The sequence below is a fragment of the Mustela putorius genome, unplaced genomic scaffold (assembly GCF_011764305.1).
Source record: "Mustela putorius furo isolate JIRA1106 unplaced genomic scaffold, ASM1176430v1.1 tig00000275_pilon_pilon_pilon, whole genome shotgun sequence".
Classification (NCBI taxonomy): domain Eukaryota; kingdom Metazoa; phylum Chordata; class Mammalia; order Carnivora; family Mustelidae; genus Mustela; species Mustela putorius.
In genome coordinates, this window is record NW_025421341.1 from 34,781,384 (window position 1) to 34,797,490 (window position 16,107).

At 45.2% G+C, this 16,107-nt stretch overlaps 1 protein-coding gene across 7 annotated transcripts in view; it reads left to right on the forward strand.

Annotated features, from left to right (window-relative positions):
• DGKD (diacylglycerol kinase delta) overlaps positions 1 to 16,107 on the forward strand; it is a 113,848-nt gene that overhangs the window by 43,644 nt on the left and 54,097 nt on the right. Inside the window, exon 1 of one of the 7 annotated variants that reach the window (XM_013046322.2) lies at positions 1,643 to 1,665. The exons of 5 other annotated variants lie outside the window; for them this stretch is intronic. Coding sequence is in view for 1 of the 2 variants with exons in the window: in XM_013046321.2 (XP_012901775.1) it covers positions 12,627 to 12,653 (27 nt within the window). In the remaining variant the exon portion in view is untranslated. Of the gene's footprint in view, positions 1 to 1,642; positions 1,666 to 12,507; positions 12,654 to 16,107 lie in introns of those variants that run through there. One more of the 7 variants, XM_013046321.2, reaches the window with a different exon arrangement.

Here is a 16,107-nt window from a genome sequence, read left to right on the forward strand (position 1 = left end):
TTGTTGAACTATATAATGGTATCCAGAGGTTTTACAAGGTCTGGTATAAGGTGGTTTTCTTTGTTAGCTGCGTGGCTCTGTTTCCTCATCTGTGAAAAGGAAATAGCTTCTCATAGGTCATCGGGTTGGCAGAAAAGTGCTCTCAGAAGTTTTCCTGGTGTTCTTTTCTTTTTTTTTTTTTTTAAAGATTTTTAAAATTTATTTGACACAGAGAGAGATCACAAGTAAGCAGAGCAGCAGGCAGAGAGAGGGGGAAGGAGGCTCCCCGCTGAGCAGAGAGCCTGATGTGGGCCTCGATCCCAGGACCCTGAGATCATGACCTGACCTGAAGGCAGAGGCTTAACCCACAGGCCACCCAGGCACCCCAATTTTCCTGGTTTTTATATACACCATCAGTCATCAGTGATTTTAGGATGGCAATAGAGTTGCTTGCCACACTTAGCAGTTATTTCTATTTAAAGGAATTTCAAAGGATTTCAGATGAGGTCCGGAGAATATAGAAAAATAGCACGTGCAGCCGAAGAGTAGGTATCAGGAGTTACTCTTCTTAGAGCTATTGGGCAATAACTAGTAAAAACAAGAGAAAAACTTTGGTTTTTCTTTACCTTTTACTTCTCCTGTTTTTAGTTTTTATTGTCCAATGACTAAATAAAAAAGAAGCTATATAATGGATTTAAGTAATATTTTTAGTTGTTTTTAATCTTATCTGTTTGACATTCATGTTTGTTGAATGAATGAAAGTTCCTTAGTAGAATTCTGTAGGGTAGAACCCTGGACCTGACTTACTCAACTGTTTCCAGCAGACGTCAGCCTGTTAGGTGGCCAGGGCTGTTCCTTCGGTGAAGAACCATGACCTTTATCCAGATTTCACCATCAGTTTTCCTTCTCAACTTGTTTGGAGCTCAGATATTTCCTGGGCAAAACCCCTGCAACCAGTCACTTTGGCTTAGAGAGAGGAAAAGCTATATATATAATTGGCAGATTTCCTTCATGGAAACTCTTCCCAATTTCTGTGACTGCAGGCCTGGAGCTGGGGTGGGGAAAGTCATAGTCGTGGGCTGAGGGTGTCCCAAGAGGCCTCTGAAGCTAGAAGACCTGCCAGACGCGAAGCCCCACGTATTTAGGACAGCAGCTCCTACTGCCTGGGCTCACTGCCATGAGCAGGCCTACCGTGGTTCCTGCTCAAGTGATGGGCTCCAGGAGAATTGACCTCATGTCCTGGCTGTGCCAGCTGTCAGCTGTGGGACCTCCACTGCTTAACACCTGTCGTTTCATCTTCCCATCGGCAGAGCTGGGGCCATACTACCTCACCTGTGGGGGGGGGGGCAAGAGCCTAGTACGTAGTAGGCGCTTAGTGAATTAGAGGCTGTGATTGATGAAATACCCTTTGGACAGGGGTGCAGGACCAGGAGAGGAGGAAATGAATCCAGTGAATTCCCTGCTTCATAATCTACTTTGTGTTCTCAGTTCCAAGAAGCAGGAAGAAGCAGGCTTTGAGCCAAATTGGTAGTGTGTGTTTGCTAAGTGTGGGGTTTTGCTGAAGGCAGCACCTGCCTCTGGGTGCTAAGAGCCAGGTACGCCACACGAGGACTTAGGATTCAGTTCTTTCGGTTGTTCCAAGTAGGTAGACGGGAGGGGACTCTGTTTTCTTCTGGCCGCCTTTTGGTGAGTGCTGGGGCCAGTGGTGGATGTCTGTTAAGTGTATTTAGGATTGAGGGTGGGGGAGGATTCCGTCACTTGTCTGGGCTGTGTGGTGTTACCGAGGAGGAGGAGTTGCACTTATAAAATCTAGGCTATTTTCACCATACGTGTGTGTGTGTGTGTGTGTGTATGTGTGTGTGTATGAATTGTTAATACTTCTAATTGTTTTTATTTACAAATAATAGAAGAAACAAAAACCAAAATGAACAATTGAAGGACTGTAGTTTGACTTAGGGTGTCTAGGAAATTAATAACTTTAGCTCTCCTTTACTTAGTATTCTTTGGTACGTGTGCTAGGGATATGACTACACCAAGACCTGTCTGGCTGAAACTTAGGAAAATGATATCATTCTATAGAATATTATGTTTAAAAAAACCCTACTTTCCTGTCCCAGAATAACCTGGCATTTCAGAGTAGGTAGAGTAGGGAGTAGGAGGTTTTTATTTCCTTGAAACAACTTCTTATCAAATTAAGATAATTCCCCCGCTTTGTGCCAGGGAGGCTGCTGTTTATTGACTCACTACTCTCCCCCCTCCTCCATAGCAGAAGCACCTGCTCTGAAATGTAAACTCAGAAATGAAACATGTGATCTCCCCCTTCCTTTTTTTTTTTTTTTTTTTTTTTAAAGTCAGGAGAACTGTAGGAGCTGCTCTACCAGTTCTGTACAGGGTATCTAGCTAACCCTCCAGACCTTAGCCTGGGGTTGAGGAGCTCATGGGAGGCTGGTAACGCCACCTGCACAGGGCTGTTCAGGCCCTTCCCAGGCTGGCTTCTGATCCTGCTAGACTGTTTTTTTTTTTTTTTTTTTTTTAAAGTAGGCTTGATGGCCAACGTGGGGCTGGAACCCAGGACTCTGAGAGCACATTCTCCACTGACTTAGCCAACCAGGCGCCCCCTGCTGGACTTAGACGTACGTGTCTTGTGCTCTCCTCACAGTCGCCTGATGTTCACTGGCTGCAAAAGTTCAAAGATGGTGGATCAGAATAATCGCACATTTGGAGAATAGTTAGGAGTGGGGTTGGTCCCCACCCCATCCGTGACTTCTGTCCTGCCCCTGGCACTGAAGACCAGGACCACTTCCATGACTGGAAGGCAGGGGCCCAGGCATAGCTGATCCTCCAGGCCACTGCCAGCTCTGGCTCTCTCTGTCTTCTGAGGAATGAATGCTGTGGTTTGCTTTATGCAATAAGTATCTAATCACACCGAGGGTTAGACTGGGTGTTTGTTGTTCCCAGAGCCATAAGTGCTGCTTTGTCCAGGGCGCTGCCAGTTCACACACCCTGTTGTAGATGAGATAACACCGTTAATTATTTTTAGCACCCACTTTGACTTGCAGAAATTTCCTGGCTTGGATGATAAAACTATATGGTCACTCTAGTCATTCAGAGGAAGGTTCACCCTGTCCTTTAAAGAATACTGCAGTGCACCAAGGTATGTTAACATTATTTTTATAACTTAGTTGAGGTGGAACTGCTGTACAATGAGCTGTGCTGTTTCAAGTGCAGGGATTGCGGAGCTGCCCCACCCCTGCCCCACTGAAACTGTCACCAGACAGGGCAACTAACATTTCCATTCCCTCTGAGAGTTTCCTCGTGATCTATCCTTTCTCTGCCCCCTCCTCAGGCAAATATGGATCTGTTTTCTGTCTTTAACATTATTTTGCTTTTTTAGAATTCTGTATAAATGGAATAATTCAATGTAAATTGAATAATCACTGAATATAAGTTGAAAGTATGTCCCCCCTTTTATGGCATCTTTGGCTCAGTATAAGGATTTTGAAATTTTCCACATTGGGTATGTCAACAGTGTGTTCTTTTCCCCCAATTTGTTGATCCGTTTACCTATTGGTGGGCATTTGAGCAATTTCCAACTTTGAGCTACTGCAAATAAAGCTGACATGAACATTTTTATACAAGTATTTGTGTGGACATAATGCTTCCATGTCCCATGGTAAATACCTAGGAGAATTGCTGGGTCATATAGTAGGTGTGCGCTTAGCTTTGTAAGAGACTGCTCAGCTGTTTTCCAGAGTGCCTGGGATTTCACGTGGCCTCCTGCAGTGCAGCACATTCCGGTGGCTCCGCATCCTTGCCAGCACCTGCTGGCGTCAGTCTTCTAGCTAATGTGTTCTCATAGATCTGTAGTAATGTCTCATGGTGCTTTTTATTTCCACTTCCCTGATAACAAATCATGTCAGCATCTTTTCATGTGCTTCTTGGCCATTTGTTTGTGTTATTTTGTGAAGTGTGTGGTAGAATCATTTGTCCATTTTTGCTCTGAATTGAATTGTGAGATTTAAAAAAAAAATTATTATACTACTTATTATTGGGTTGTAAGATTTCTTTATGTATTCTGGATATAAGTTCTTTGTGTCACATATGTGTTAGGAAGGTTTTTCCCAATCTGTGGCTTGCCTTTTTTGTGCGTGGCATCTTTAGAAGAACAGAGTCATTCTTTTTGGTGAAATTGAATTCATTAGTTTTTTTTCTTTATGGTTCATGCTTCTTGTTTTTCAATCTAAGAAACCTTTTTCTGCTTCAGTATTGCAAAGGATTTTTTTTACTAGAAGTTAGATTTATAACTAATGTACAGTTAATTTTGTGTGTAATGTGAGGTAAGAGTTGATGTTCCTTTTTTCCCTTATGGATGATCAGTTTTTCCAGCAGCATTGTTGAAGAAACGTTTCTTTTCTCATCAATCACCTTGACACCTTTGCTACAAGTCAATTGACCATATGTTTGTGAATCTGTTTCCTGACTTTCTGTCCTGTTCCATCAATCTATATGGCTCTAATCTTACCCCAAGACCACACTTTGATTATTATAACTTCACAGTAGGTGTTGAACTCGGACAGGGTAAGTCCTCTAACGTATTCCACCACCCCCCCCCCGAAGATATTATTTATTTATTTCTCAGAGAGAGAGGAAGAGAAAGAGAGCACAGGTAGTGGGAACATCTGGCAGAGGGAGAAGCAGGCTCCTTGCTAAGCAGGGAGCCTAATGCGGGGCTGCATTCCAGGACCCTGACACCGTGACCTGAGCCAGAGGCACATGCTCAATTGACTGAGCCACCCAGGTATCCTGCAGGTCCTCTAACTTTTGTTCTTAAAATTGCTTTGGTTATTTCTGAGTCCTTTTCATTTTCATATAATTTTTTAAAATAGTCAATTTCTACAAAATAAGCTTGCTGGAATTTTTTTTTTCCTGAAGATTTTATTTTTACATAATCTTTACACCCAGTGTGGGGCTTGAACTCAGGATGCTGAATTCAAAGTGTTCCAGCCTGCTGGAATCTTGATTGAAGTTGCATCAAACCTGTAAATCATTTTGGGAAGAATCAATATCTTAGTGACATTGAATTTTCCCATGAATGTAATATAACTCTGTATTTATTTAGGTCTTTAATTTCTCTCAGTAGAATTTTGTGGTTTTCAGGATAGATATCTTTAATGTTTTGTTAGATTCATTCCTATGTAATTTATGTTTTTATTTCATATTAAATAAATGAAATATAAAGACATGTTTCATTGTTTGCTCCAAAAAAATAAGAGTATAATGGATTTTGTGACCTTGGAAAACAACTTACTAATTATAGTAGTTGTTTTGTAGATTCCTCAGAAATTTCAATACGAACAGTTGTATCATCTGCAAATAGAGACAGTTGTACTTATTTCTTACCTAGATGACTTATATTTCTTTTTCTTTCCTTGTTGCAAAAGCCAGAACTGCTGATATAATGTTGAATATAGACGTAGTGTAAGCAGGGATGTTTTCATTTCTTCAAATCTTAATAGGAAACAATTCAGCTCTTTACTATTGAGTATGATGTTAGCTGTGGGCTTTTTGTAGGTGCCCTTTATTAGTTTGAGGATTTTCTTCTTTGCTGAGAATGTTTATTATGAATGGGTATTGAATGTTGTCAGATACTTTTCTGCATCTACTGAAGTGATCATATGTTTGTTTTTCCCTTAATTTTGTTAAAGGGCAAATGAAATTGGTTTTCAAGTGTTAAACCCACCTTGTATTCTTGATACGAACCTTACTTCCTCATACTACTCTCTTTACTGTTAAATTCAACTTGCTGTTACTTTGTTAGGGATTTTTGCATCCATATCCATGAGAGATATTTGTCTGTAGTTTTCCCTTTCCTTTTACTTTTGTTGGGTATTAGTGCTTAGGTTAATTTGGCTTTATAAAACATAAACTAGCATTGTAACAGAAGGGGGGGATATCATTGTTCTCCCCTCTTTTTTTTCGATAAAGTTTGGTGTTATTTCTTTCTTAAATTCTTGCTAAAATTTACCAGTGAACTTGGTGTGGAGATTTTTGGGGGGTGGGTGGAGATTTTTGATAGTACTTTTTGACATTTTTTAATCAAATTAAAACTTTTTGATTTTTTTTTTTTTTTTTTTAAGTAGGCTCCACATCCAGCATGAAGTGCAACGCAGGGCTCGAACTTACAACCCTGAGATCGAGACCTGAGCTGAGATTAAGAGTTGGGTGCCCACTGACTGAGCCACCTGGGGCCCCCATAAGTTAAAATTTTTAATGGATATAGGCTATTTAGGTTTTCTCTTTCTTTTGTCAACATTAACATTATATGCACCCTTTCTCTCATCCTCTGATTTCTGTCTGTTGGAGGGAGAGGGGTAAGCTTTATGAGAAAAGGGGTGTCCTGGGGCTTACTGACTCACTCTCTATTCCAGCGTCCCGGAGCTATGCCAGGCACAAAGTAGGCATTCTATAAATATCTGTTGGGGTAACTGGCTCATAGTTGCTGTGTGTCTGTCACTTGGCATCTTTAGGAAGCTTTCCTGTCTTCTCCATCCACATGGGACTGTGTCATAGCTGTGCCATGACAAAGGGAGGTGGCTCCTGAGTCAGGCCAGCCTGCCTCAGCCAGCCCGCATGCCTTGTCCTCCCACAGTGGCTGTTCAGATGCCCGGTGATGTGTCCACAGCTCTGGTAGACAGACCCTCTGAGTCAGGACTTGCCAAGGGAAAAAAGTATTTTCAACCCTTTTTCTGTTTTGGTTTTTTAAAATGTTAAATCCTGTGGTTGGAATGACTTCTTTTCAGTTTTGAAATATACTTGAAATACCAGAGGAATACAGGAAGCTTGGTTAGAGGAAAGGGATAAATTTGTTTAGGTTTGGAAGGGGGGGTTATATACATGGGGCAAGATTATCCCAGAAGGCAGTTGACGTTGTGTATGATTTACCTGCTTACTGGGAATGTGGTCTGAGATGTCCTTTCCTGGATCGCTTACAAATGACCATGCTGGACCAAGTACATTTGTCACTTGGGGAGTTAGAAAGGACAGTGTGATTTGGACTGGGCATCTCTGAGAGGACATGACTCTGTTCGGGTCCCTGGCATCTAGAAAGGTCTAGTTCCCCCTCCCTCCTTTGTGTCTCAGGGGTTGGGTCTTTGCACCTCCAGCAGCTGCAGGGAGTGGGAGCTGTACACATCAGCAGTGCTCCTCGTGGTCCTGTCTCCTTCCTGAGCCCCTGCCGGCACTCAGCAGCTCTTCTAGAACACGTGGGTCAGAAACTCCATCCCTCAAGCAGGGGTCCACAGACCACATCGTGTGCTGGAGGGGACCAGTTGGCCAGCTGTCTTCTGGTCACTGCTCTGCCTCCTACAGCAGTGGGGAGTGGCCTTGGGGAATCACCTGTCCTCTCTGGGTGTCTGTTTCCTAATGTATGAAATGGGGTTGGGGCACATGGTCATCCAGTCATAGGGGTGTGTGAGTCTGTGACCTCAGCTTCCGGCCGAACCTCAGCAGGGCCACTTGACAACCATGGGTTGTGAGGAACAAGGGCTCACATATAGCGTCTTTGTCCCCTCCTCTTCCTCCAGCTTTGCATCATGACCATGAGATGTGAAACCTTCATCGTGTTGGTCAGATGTCTGAAACTGTTTTCCTCAGAGTTAGTCCCGGAGGGGAGGAGATGGCTGCCCCTATCATCTTGCATGGTGGATTGCCTGGGAGGGGAGGGACATGGGGTACACAGGAAGGGGTGGACAGGACCCCTGCCTCTGATTCTGTTCCCACTGGCCTCCTGCTTTGTTGCGAGCCAGACTTGAGCATATGCTCACACATGTCACCGTGTTGTGGAGCGTGGTCTTTCCCAGGCAGCGTGGCTCCCAGACTGAGTCATAAGAAAGTGGGAGAACATGGCACTCCTTAGTGCGCTGGGTAAACCACCTGGAAATATTCCCTGTGAGGTGGGGACAGGGTGTGTGAGGGGAGTTATGCTCAAGGATACATCACTGTGCTGTGTTCCATGGCCACGAGGGTTTTCACCCTAAAATGCTCAGGGACTGACCCTTCATGTAAGTGGGACGTGTTTCAATTCTGTGAGAATTCATTGAGCAAGTACTACCTGTAGGTGCTCAGGGGTTCCTCTGGGAACAGAATGGAGGCCCCCTTCCTTGTGGAGCCTGAGGCAGAGAGAAGGGACAAGGTGCAAATTCCATCTTTTTTTGTAATGCATTGCATTTAACCCCTTCACATCAAATTCTCTTTATGCTCCTCCTGAGATACATGTGAGCACTAATTTATCTATCCGAGGTTAGCAGCAGACTTCTACAGAAGTCCAGATATTTTAGTCTTTGTGAGCGATGGGGTCTCTCTGGCCGTATGTAGCAGTTGGACACAGTATGTACAGGAATGACTATGCTCCCATAAAACTTTCTTTAACGAATAGGGGGCAGATTGTAGAGTTTGTATGGCTCTGACTTATGTCCTCAGATTTGATTTTCAGTGTTATTATTTCAACCTCACTGTTACTCTATTAAATCAAGCTCCCTTGGTGTTGCTGCCCATTTGAGTTGGGAGTTTTCAGTTCTAGTTAATGGAGAAATCAAGTTATTGACCTGGAAGAGAAAGAAGATTCCATTTCTGTGCCTCGGTCTGTGATTATGAGGGTGGTGTCTCAAGGTTAGGTTTGGGGTGTTGAACAGGAAACATAGGTAACAGTGGTTTAAATAAGGTAGAGATTTGTTTATTTGTCCTTGAAAAGACCAGGGGCCAGCAGTCTGGGGCCAGTGTGGAGCTCCGCGGTTGGCAGAGACCCAGCTTTCTCTCTGAGGGTCCCCTCGTGGAGCTAGCTGCTGGCTGCAGGAGCCGCAGGAAGGAGGTAGGCCAGGGCAGGGGTGGCCAGTGCTGTTCTGTCTTTTCAAAGAGCTTTCCTGGGAGCTCCCCCAGTGCTGTCCCAGAGCTGCGGGAGCTGTGGGAAGTGCACTGGTAGCCAGGCTGAGCAGGGGGCTACCTGGAACAGCAGGGCCATTCTGGAAGGCAGAAGGGGAAGAAGCTAATTGCATAGGCAGCTGTTAGTTTTTTTGTCCTGGATGTTGAGTTTGTAGATTAAAAAAAAAAAAGAAGAAGAAGAAAAAGGCAGAGATGTATTTTAAAACACTTTTTTTTTTTTTTTTTTGAAAATGTGGAAAATACAGAAAACCAAAAGAAGAGAAAAGCCATTCGGTCTCACCACCTGAGATACCAGCTTCCAGTTTTCCATGCTGTGTGTCCTGCCCTTTCAGTCTCATTTTTGTTTAATGCAGTAATGTGATGTAATACACCCTTTCCAAAATTCTTTGTCAGCCTTGTTTTCCCCTAGTGAGGTGTTTGTCTCTTTTCTGACTGCCTCTACTGTTGCTTGGTAGCTAGTCCCTGGTTTACTTAAGCACTGGAAGTGTTGGACGTGCACACATCCTTGAGATAAGCTCCTTAGTCAAGGTGTGCATGAGCCTTTGTCCTGAGGGCGGACACCTGGCAAGCCAGAGGATGCACGTGTTCTTTGCTCTGGGAAGTCTTAACTGCCTGATCAGTTTGACCTTCAGTGATCAGAAAAGTGCATGGCTGACATTGGGCTGTAGAGGCTGCTTATGTCTCTTCTCTTCCTTTCCCAATACTTGTTGACTGTGGTGTTACTGTAGATGCCCTTGGCTGTGTGCAGATTTGGCATCACATAATCCCAGAGAAAAACAGACGGATTGTGACAGCATGGGAGTGGCCAGATTTGAGACTGTTAAAGTATTCCCATCATGCTCCCTCCATCTCCACATCCCTTCAAGACCACTGCCAGGGCACTTTTAATTTAGATTCCATTATCACTGGGATAATAATGATCCTAGTGCTTGAACTAATGACTTGGAGCTAATTTTTCCCTCTGTGTGGTAGCCAGATGCAGTCACTGCCCTTTCTGCGGCTGTGTTTCTGCCTCACGTGCACTGGCGCAGCCTCTGAAAGGGGCCATCATTCTCCAGGACGGGGCCAGCCCAGGAGGAGCACAGCCCTGAGCTTCTGGGGCCTTGGGACTCTGCCTGGGAATTACTTATTCCATCTGAGATCTTTGTGCATTTTGCTAGTCTCGCTCAGACGCAGACTCCCTCCCATCCATCAAGCTCCCTCACTTTTTTAAAAGGTAAAGTTCTGGGGCACGTCGGTGGCTTCATCAGAGAGATGTCTGACTCTTGATTTCGGCTCAGGTCTTGATCTTGGGATCATGACCTTGAGCTCCACATTGCGTGGGCCTCTGGGCTCAGCGGGGCGTCTGCTTGAGATTCTCTCTCTCCTTCTCTCCCTGCTCCATCGCTTTTTTTCTCAAATAAATATATCTTGAAAAAAAGATAAAAGGTAAAGTTCTGTATTCACTGTAGTATTTCCTGTATTCACTTTAGTAGTTCCTTATAAAATTAAAAAACTTGTACTTCTATTGCTGTTGTTTCCAATGCTTGGTTACAGACTTGAAAGGGTTTTGAGTGTCTGCCCCAGCTCATCCTTCCCCATGAGACTTCTTTATTTTTTTTCTGAATATAAAACTTTGTAGCAACTAAAAAAACTGCCTTATAGCAAAACGCCTGTAATGTTTTACTCATGCTAAGGTTGGCATAATACTGACTTTTTTATACAAATAACATGTAAAAAACACTCAAAAGTCTTATCACTGAGATCCCAAATATAGACACTATTATAGAGACCTGTGGTTCTCAATCATGGGAGGGAATGGGGCGGGGAATAGGAAGGTGGCATTTGCCACTTGGATAGAAGACATTTGGCAGTTGAAGACACTTTGGTTTGACATGTGGGGGCTGGAGTTGGTGGTGTCTCTGCTACTGGTGTGTCAGGAACGCTGTTCAGCACCCCATAGTGCTGTAGGGGACAGCAAAGAATTGTTTGGCTGAAAATGTCAGTAGTGCTAAGGTTGAAAGCTGTGATAGAGGCAAATGGTTTGGTAGGTGTTTTCCTATGAATATCTGTAAATAGTATAACAGTGGGATCATTAATATATACTCATGTGTGACCTGCTTTTAAAATGCATTATATTGGGGGCGCCTGGGTGGCTCATTCGGTTAAGTGTCTTCCTTCAGCTCAGGTCATTATCCCAATGTCCTGGGATCGAACCCCGCATCAGGCTCCCTGCTCAGTGGAGAGCCTGTTTCTCCCTGCCTGCTACTCTGCTTGCTTGTGCTATCTCTTTGTCAAATAAATAAAGTCTTTTAAAAATAAATAAATAAAATGCATTATATTATGGGGGCGCCTGGATGACTCAGCTGGTTAAGCTCAGGTCATATCTCAGGGTCGTGAGTTCAAACCCCATATTGGGCTCCACGTTGGGCATAGAGTCTACATTAAAAAAAAAATGAACATAAAAGTAATGCATTATATTATGAACATCTGTGTCCATGAGTACACGCTGACATTGCACTTGTAAAATTTGGCTGCATGGTTTTCCGTTGTGTGCTTTGGAGGGTTGGGTTATTTATAGTGCTTCACTGTTGGAGGAACGTTGAGTTTTGCCCTCTGTGGATCAGCTTCTCGTTTCCTGCCTGCTGTGGGGGAGATGCAGTGTGGGGCACCACCTCTACACCTGGGGTGCTCGTTGTTGGCATTCCCCCTCCTTCCCCTGCCAGGGGCTGTCTGCTTCCAGCACCCTGCTCAGGGTCACCTATAATCTCTAAGATTTTACATGTTGAGCACATTCCAAAGGTTAATAAAGTACTGTAGAAATATTGACTAGATCAATAATCCCAAATATTTTTGTCACATTTCGGTTTTAGGTATAGCTTTTCCTTTTTGCTTCATCTTGCTTTTTCTTTCCTTTTAAAAATCTGTCCTCTGATGGATTACAGTGATTTTGGCCTCTGGCCTAGTTGGCTTTGCTCCCTACCTGAATGTCCTATGTTCCTGGGGATCGGTCTCCTCAGGATGGTTGGGAGCTGGGGTGGGGTGGAGGTGCTTACCCTATGGGCAGGCAGAATCATTGTGGGGGTGGGGATCCCCTTTTTCCTTCAAAGCTGCCCCGAGACTGGAGATGACCCCAGCTTTAGAGAGAAGTGCCCTGGCAGCAGTTCCTTCCTGGGCTCCTCTGGTGGTCGGGACACATGCAGTGGGGTTCCTAGGGGTCTGACCCTGTATTCTGGGGCTACTTTTGCCCAGGGACCTCCTGGTGCTTGTTTATATGGTGTTATTTTTGTGTTTGGTATGGCCCTCTGTGAGGAAGTCTGTTGTCTATGCACATCCCAGCTGTTTTGAATAGTCTGGGTCTCGGGGGGCTTCAAGGTAGGGATCTGTGTGTGGCGAACACAGTGTTTGGGGCAGCATCAGAACAGCAGGATGTGAGTAACGGGAAGTGACAGGAATTACCAAACACTCCAGATACTTATTCTTGGCCACCTTTCCGAGTCCCACAGGCTGGGGGGAGCTATATTTAGCTTAGTATTTCCAGGTTTCTAATCCTGCCCGGACGCTGTCCCTTTGGTCCTCTTTTGGTCAATGACTCAACTTCGAAGTTCTGATTTGTTACTCCAGTGTCTCTGGTCTCCGGTGACACACAGGGTGTTGTACATCGATTTTAAAACTCGATTTTTGTTTTTGCTGGGCCACTTCAATTCTGATCCATTTTGAGGAGTTGGAAAATGTTCTGCAAGAGGGGAGAGCGGCAGGTAAGAGTTCTAGGTGTTGGTGGGCAATGGGGCTATGTGAAGCTGTGGGGGAAAGCAGTTGAAGTGTAAGGTTTTAAAATGAAGTGAGTGGAAGAAATGGAAGATTATTGTAAGCGTTTCTGGAAGCGATGATTTTTGTCTTGCGTTTCTTAGGGGTGGAAGGCTAGGATTTTTAAAGCCACAGGCTTGGTGATGTGACTTCCCTCCCACTTGCTAGAAAAATCTTTGGTCCCCGCCTGGTCAGACAGAAAGCCTGCAGATCAGATCAACTTCCCTATGGTGAATTTCCGTTGTCTGAACTTTGTTGCAGGAGAGATTACACCCCCCCCCCCCCATCCCCAGGGCAGGCACTTCGGGGCGGGGAGATGGTCTGTTCAGCTGGAGCACACTCACTCCTTCTTTGAAGCACTGCAGAGAGGTGTGGTGGCGGGGAGTATTTCAGGCAGCTGCTGACCAGGTGCCCACATGGGCTGCTCGGTGTGCCCTGTGCCCTGCTGTCCAGCAGCCGGGGAGCCAGCCATTCGCTCTCATGTACTGCTGTGCACACACTGACCTGTGCTGGCCTACGGCCCAGCCTGCGCCTTCCTGTTGTAGGACAGTGGGGGATGGCGCCTGCCACTGGTGGCAGTCATGGCCTACCTTCTTCACCCTGAGAATGACACCAGGGGACAGGTGCTGCTACTCTTTTTGGGGGTTAAGAAACCGAGGCCTAGAGACAGGTCATTCGTACCACTGGCTCCCTGATATCTCTGTCATAACTGGTGTGCTGTCTTGCCCCTCTGTGCCGGACACCCTGTACCCTCACCCAGACTTACTGAGCTGGCTTATCCTCCAGCCACAGGACATGCATCTCTGTGTGCTTCAGTAGACCTCAGAAAGGAAGTTTCTATGGTTTGATACTAACTTCCTGTGACTGCCACGCTGATGCTTCACGGAATGGAGTGTGTTGGAGAGGTTTTCGGTTAGTCTCTAAAAGCTTCCTTCTCAGCAGTCCCACCAGTCCCTTCCCCTATAAGCCAGCGGCCTTACTTTCTTTCACACACTCCACCAGTTTTTTAGCGTGCAGGAATGTACTTGAGGATGAGAAATTGGAGAGGCAAATTAGGAATAGTTTGTGCCTGTCATGAAATGCATAGTAGCCAGCAGAGGCAGCTGAGTGTGTGGCAGCCGTGGGAGCCCCTGGAGGAGGGCACTGTGTGGGTGAGTGGGGTGTGGAAACACTGCACCACGTTCCGGCTCCCCCCATTTTACCAGCAGAATCTGTCTGCGGGCATGGTTAGAGGCTGACCTGTTACCTTCTATAAGGCTAGACTATAAACTGTAAGTTACTATAAGCTGTACCTACTGGTACAGCTGTATTTTCACCTGGATACATGCAGTAAACTGTAAACTGTAAATATAGGACATGCTATGTGTGTCTCAAGCTCTGATGAGTATTTTAGCATATTTTTGTGCTAAAATGTTTGCCATTAAAAAATTATTAAATATTTCAGGGATTCAAAAAGTAACACAATGAACAACTATGTACCCTGTGCAGCCAGAGAACAAAACAGTATGGATCTACTTGGAAGTTCTTTGTATTCTGGATCCTGCTAACCCTTTAGCCCTCCCTCCTCAGAGTCACTGCTGTTCTGAGTTTGCTATTTACTGTTTGTTTGCCCCCCCCCCTTTTTTTTAAATCCTTTCTCTCCCCCCTTATGTAGGCATAAGCAACACCAGAGTATTTGGCCAGGTTCACAATTTTGAGGAAATGGTGTCATACTGTATACATCTTCCGCAGCTTGCTGTTCTCACCCAGCATTGTGTTTCCAGGATCTACCTGTGTGGATACCACTGTCTTCACTTAAGTAGTTCAAGGTTAAAAGTGACTGATTTCTGATTCCTGGAATTAGATCAGAATTTCTGGGGAGTGGGACATGAACCTCAGAACTTTTTCCAAGTACAGTGCTTGTCGAAGGGTCCCAGTGCTTGGTTGTTAGTTTGTGGCTTAAGTAGTGGTACAGTGTCCAGAGTGTCCCACTGTTGACTTGTATCTTCCCAGCTTTGACTATTATAAAAAGCACTGCTGTTCTTATACTCACCTTCCTGGGCACACGGGCATGAGTTTCTCTAGAGTGTATTCCTACGTGTTGAATTGTCAGGTGTGAACATCTTCAGCATGATGAAATATTGTGGGATTGCTCTCTAAAACTTATTTTTTTAAAAAAAGATTATATTTATTTATTTGACAGGCAGAGATCACAAGTAGGCAGAGAGGCAGGCAGAGAGAGAGGAGGAAGCAGGCTCCCTGCTGAGCAGAGAGCCTGATGCGGGGCTTGATCCCAGGACCCTGGGATCATGACCTTAGCCGAAGGCAGAGGCTTTAACCCACTGAGCCACCCAGGTGCCCCTAAAACTTAATTTTTTTAAAAAAGATTTTATTTATTTTTTTGAAAGAGCGAGAGAGATCACAGGTAGGCAGAGAGGCAAGCAGAGTGGGAGGGGCAAGTAGGATCCCTGCTGAGCAGAGAGCCTGATGTGGGCGTGGATCCCAGGACCCTGAGATCATGATCTGAGTCGAAGGCAGAGGCTTAACCCACTCAGCCGCCCAGGCTCTCCTAAAACTTAATTTTTTTAAACTACCACCAGCAGTGGTAACTTATGAGTGATCTCATCTCTTTCTTTCAGAGAGAAAGGGGGCAGGGAAGGGCAGAGGTAGAGGACCTTAGGCAGGCTCCGCACTCAGGATGAGGCCCGATTCAGGGCTTGATCTCACAATCCTGAGATCATGAGTTGAACCGAAATCAAGAGTCCGATGCTTAACCGACTGAGCCACCCAGGCGCCCCTTTCATTTCTTTTTTTAATGCAGCCAGACTTATGGCAAGGTGAAGTCCCCATGGTTGAGAGAAGACGTTGGGCATGGTTGAGATTTTGATAGACACTTCAACCTCAGCATGTCCAAAATTTTGAGCTACAAACCCGTCCCCTAACTGCAAGGCCTGTTCACAGCCTTCTTCATCCCAGGATGGCAGCTCCATCTCTCCAGCTGTTCAAGGGGTAGTTGTTGGCTCCTCTTTGTCCCATACCCCATCCAGTCTGTCCTGAAACCCTGTTGCCTTCAGGACACTCAAGAGTGCATGCTGGCTGCTCCCCTTCCCTTCTCTCTCGATGGGAAAGCTGAGCACCCTCCCCAAAGGATACTGACTTCTGCCCTACCCCTTATGTTCTCTTTTCCATAAAGCAATCAGAATGCTTTTTATTGTTATGTTTTCTTTAAAAGACTTGATTTGTCAGAGAGAGAGAGAGAGAGAGAGAGAGCATGAGCAGGGGGAGCAGCAGGCAGAGGGAGAAGCAGGCTCCCCACTGAGCAGAGAGCCTGACGCAGGAGGACGTTGGGATCACAACCTGAGGCAAAGCAGACGCTTAGCCAACTGAGCCAACTGGGTGTTCCAAGAACGATGCTTTTTAAACCTA